Source organism: Sinocyclocheilus anshuiensis, unplaced genomic scaffold (genome assembly GCF_001515605.1).
Source record: "Sinocyclocheilus anshuiensis isolate Anshui unplaced genomic scaffold, SAMN03320099.WGS_v1.1 scaffold601, whole genome shotgun sequence".
NCBI lineage: Eukaryota > Metazoa > Chordata > Actinopteri > Cypriniformes > Cyprinidae > Sinocyclocheilus > Sinocyclocheilus anshuiensis.
In genome coordinates, this window is record NW_015536496.1 from 239,361 (window position 1) to 244,102 (window position 4,742).

Genomic DNA, 4,742 nt, shown 5'->3' on the forward strand with positions numbered 1-4,742 from the left:
TTATGGGAATGTTACTTTTGAATGTTCTCTGAACGTTCTGAAACAAAAAGTAACATTTAAAAAACGTTAGACGAACGTTCCATGAACAAAAACGTTCCATGAATGATGTATAAATAACGTTTTGATAACATTGTTAAATACCAGATAACTTTGAACAAACAGTCTATTAACGTTTCTGAAAGAACGTTTGTTCGTAATGTTGACAGAACCTTGCCGGAACGTTCTGAGAACATTCCCAGTTAGCTGTGTAGTATTTTAACTGTTTCAAAGCAGCTTCCTAACACTGATGCATCTTCAGGAGCTTCTGTTTTGGGAAGCCCTGACCCTCGTAAAGCGCTGAATAAACTGAATGCGTTTAACAGGCACACACTAGACAAACGCTCGTCTCCGTCTTCGTCTCCGAGCGCTGTTTTATCAGAGGTGGACACGCGTCTGTTATCATGGCGGAAGACAGACGGATTCGTCCTTTGTCTGTTTCTGGCTTCGGCCAGATGTTACAATCAACATCTACAGGCCTCGTCGTAATTCACACCAACGGCTCATTACGCAGAGAGACCTTCACATAACTCAGCCGGAGTGTCCTGCACTTTCCATTACATGTTCAATATATTCCACTGCAAAAATGCTCTGGATTTTGAAATATCACGTTATCGATTAGCAGTCGCTTTTAAGATAATATTTTATCCATTTGATTCTCAGCACAGAGCGAGAGCAGCTGCCGGAGACGGAGGACTAACTTTCCAGACGCTTAGACTGAACATGCTGCAGAAATCTCCAAAAAACATCATATCGCACCGACGGCGAGCGTGGAGTGAAATCCTAGACGCAGCACAGGGATCGTGATTTCTCATGAAATCCATTAAAGTCTGCTGATTTTTTATTCTTGCTTTCTCTCAAATTTAAATGGAACAAAACAACATTTTTTAGTATGATGTGTAAAGACAAAATCATCTTTAGAATAAAACATTATCGTTATTATCTTTTTAATTATTTTAATTTTATTTTAATTATTAGTGATGCTTAATCTGATAAAGGCTGACATGAAATCAAATTCAAAAAATCTATTTGATTTGAATATATATTATTATTGGTGTTTAACCCTATATAAAGCCTGACATATCACATAATTGTCAAAATAAAAAAATCTAAATTTTTTAGATAAAACATTTTATTTAAACCTTACACTTTATATATATATATATATATATATATATATATTTTATTTTATTTTATTTTTTTTATAAATGTATAAAAAAAACAATTATTATAATTTTTTTTATTATTATTACTGGTTTAACCTTTAATAATATATATTCAAAACAAATAGATTTTTTGGTATTTTTTGGTAACATTATGGGTATTATACTTTTAGTTGTTGTTGTTGTTTTTGTTTATTATTGGTGCCGTTTAACCCTGTAAAGCCTGACATATAAAATAGCAGTCAGTTATTTATTAAGACAGTTTACTGAACCTTTAGAGGAAATATTTTTAAACATTTTACATTTACAAAAAGAAAGCAACTACCATATTTAGTGTGTTAGTCAGGTGTGTCATTAAGTGTCAGAAGTGTCAGGCTTTAATCATATATACAGTATATATATATATATATATATATATAGTCTGATATAATGAGAATATGGAGGAAAAGCTCGATTTGATTCAGAGACCGAAACTACAAACATAAGCAATTTGGTGCAGATGCTGATATTTATATCGCCAAACGCTAAGATGATATTCTGCTGCTTGTAATGTGAGTCAATGAGATCTTTATAACAGTACAGCAGATACTTACATAAAATGATATAAATATCAGTCGTCACTCTATATCTCAGATAATCTGTCTCAGTGAGATGAGACTGAAATGCTCCAAACATATAATGCAGTGATTGAGAGCTGAAGAAATAAAGGCTCCTCAGAAGATGTGAGATGTTCTGGAGGCTTGTGAAGATCATTCCTCCGCTGAGGAACAGTGAAAGTAAAGCTTCTGGAAACAAACGCTCCTCAAAAGATCCTGAGGATCAGATTTGAGACTCTAAAACATGATTGATGGAGAATCAAGTAAAGCTGAGCTGCTTCAGTCCAGTAAGTGTTCATCTGGAGATATTACTGCAGTTATTCTGATGCTTACTTGATCAAAATCAGTCAAGATTTGACACGTGAAGCTCCAGCTGAAGACCTTTTACTTGCTAAAAACTCTAAACTATCAATCAGACGACAGAAGGCATGCAGCAGATTGCATAACAGGTTTAACAGAAATCATGCTGATCATTTATAGACTAAACTTCACCTGATGAACATTTCAACTATTCTGTAAAAATTATTTTTGGTGTTCCGCGTTTAATTCAATTAATTTCTCTGTAATTATTGGTGAAAACTGTTTCAAAGTAAACCCTTCATCATCCTTTTTATGTACTTAGTCATCATTCAATTAAAACTAAATTATATATTTATGTTTCTCTTACGGTACATGATTCATAAATACACGTTATTCCAGAGAAAAACACCTTTTGTCTTCAGTCGTAAGTTATTAGAAAAGCATGTTATTATTTGTGATGCTATTATTATAATAATCTGTATTATTTGTCATTTCAGAAACAACGTTTAAACCAACTATTTTAGTATTTTAGTTGTATTATTTTAGTAGTTATTTTTAGATACTATTATATTTTTTATTAATGTTTTTAATAGATTTTTATTTTTGTTGTCGTTTTAATTTTAGTCAAAGTCTTTAAAATGTTGTTGTGTTTTTGTCATTTTTATTAGTTTTTGTGTTTTATTTTAATATGTCTATATGTTTTTTTTTTCCAGTTTTAGTTTAAGTTATTTTAGTACATCAAGTTAAACTAAATGAAAATGATAAATGTTGCCTTGGAAAATAGCTGAAATAAAATGTTTAATTTTTTAATTTTTAATTTTATTTCATAATTGATTTTTTTTTTACTTTATTTTATCAGTATTTTTTTTTTCAAGTAACAAGTAATTTTTATGGTTTTAGTTTTAATTTTACTATAATAATCCCGTTGATTAAATGAATCCATCCTGGTATTTTAAATTTATTTATTTATTTTTATCCAATTAGTTTCTGGCAGATAAAATGCAATTGTTTATTTATTTATTTATTTATTTATTTATTTCTTTATTTAATTATTTTTATCCAATTAGTTTCTGGTAGATAAAATGCAATTATTTATTTATTTATTTATTTGTTTATTTATTTATTTGTTTGTTTATTTATTTATCCAGTTAGGTTCTGGTAGATAAAATGCAATTATTTATTTATTTATTTATTTATTTATTTATCCAGTTAGTTTCTGGTAGATAAAATGCATTTATTTATTTATTTATTTATTTATTATCTAATTAATTCCTGGTAGAAAAAAAATATAAAAAATTTTTTTTATTGACTTGTCTTGTTTGTTAATTGTCTTGTTTGCTGAACTCCATTAGATTAAAACAGATGGCGTTATCCATTATCGTACTGATAAAAAAAACACTGATAAATAGATTTTTTTTTTGTTTGTCTTAATATAATGAAAGACTCGGAGATGTGCAGTTCACAGCAGTTCACGCAGACACGTTCCTCTCGATTCGAGGGCTTGATTGGCATCTGTCTTGTTGCTGTGAGTTAGTCAAGGCCACTGACTCATACAGTACATGCAGCTCTGCTGAATCAGACACTCACTGCTCTTACAGCAGCTGCAGCACATGGACGGCCTCCAAATGTAGAAGTCATTACCTTTTATAGCATGCATAACTCCGCCCCTAAATTCTGATTGGATGAGCCACATTTGAAGGTAAAATACAGTAACGACCACACATTCTATTCAGAATTTTCAGTCACAATTTTCCACGTTTCAAACCACAAATATTTAGATCAACCATCAGAAGAATTGCATCAAAGATGTGAGAACAAGCAAGTTTTGGGCTCTTGCGATCCATATACAATACCTGCTGGAGTTTTGCAATCACTAAAAACAGCGAGAATGTACTAAATAAATGCTTAATGTATTTAGACGGTCAAATTCAGGATACAGCTCATTGAATATGCATCCTATAGACGAGCCCAGAATATGATCGTAGCTACCAATTCGACAAAATTGTGTACCACAATCCAGTCATAAAGTGCATTAAACTCACCCAGCATCACTTGCGTTCCCACATATTAAGGCATCCTTGGCTCCCTCCACTTTGAAGAAATTATCTGGAAGAATGAAAAAACAAATTGGAATCTGAGATTCAAAAATCAGTCAAATGCTGTTAATTTCTGATTAATTACATCTCTGAAAAATCTGGAGTAAAGTTCATGTGTTGTAATCAATCAGCATTTTTGAATTACTAAATAAAAGCAGCAACAGTGCAACTACATTTTTCATTAATCCTGTGATATTATTTATTTTTATTAAAATATATATTTATATTAACTGGTGTAAATAACACGACAAGAAAACTGGACATTTCAACGTTTCAGAAACATTTCAACACAATATTCCCAAATCATCCTAAATCTGTTACCTTACATTATAAATGATATAACAATATAGTTACATATTTGTGACCCTGGAGCACAAAATCAGTCTTAAGTCGCTGGGGTATATTTGTAGCAATAGCCAACATTGTATGGGTCAAAATTATCGATTTTTCTTTTATGCCAAAAATCATTAGGATATTAAGTAAAGATCATGTTCCATGAAGATATTTTGTAAATTTCCTACTGTAAATATATCAAAACTTAATTTTTAATT

At 30.6% G+C, this 4,742-nt stretch overlaps 1 protein-coding gene across 1 annotated transcript in view; it reads right to left on the reverse strand.

Annotated features, from left to right (window-relative positions):
* Nucleotides 1–4,742, reverse strand: part of LOC107687137 (sodium channel protein type 2 subunit alpha-like) — a 137,944-nt gene that overhangs the window by 115,902 nt on the left and 17,300 nt on the right. Inside the window, exon 6 of the mRNA XM_016484371.1 lies at nt 4,138–4,201. Within this exon, the coding sequence (XP_016339857.1) occupies nt 4,138–4,201 (64 nt within the window). The remainder of the gene's footprint in view (nt 1–4,137; nt 4,202–4,742) is intronic.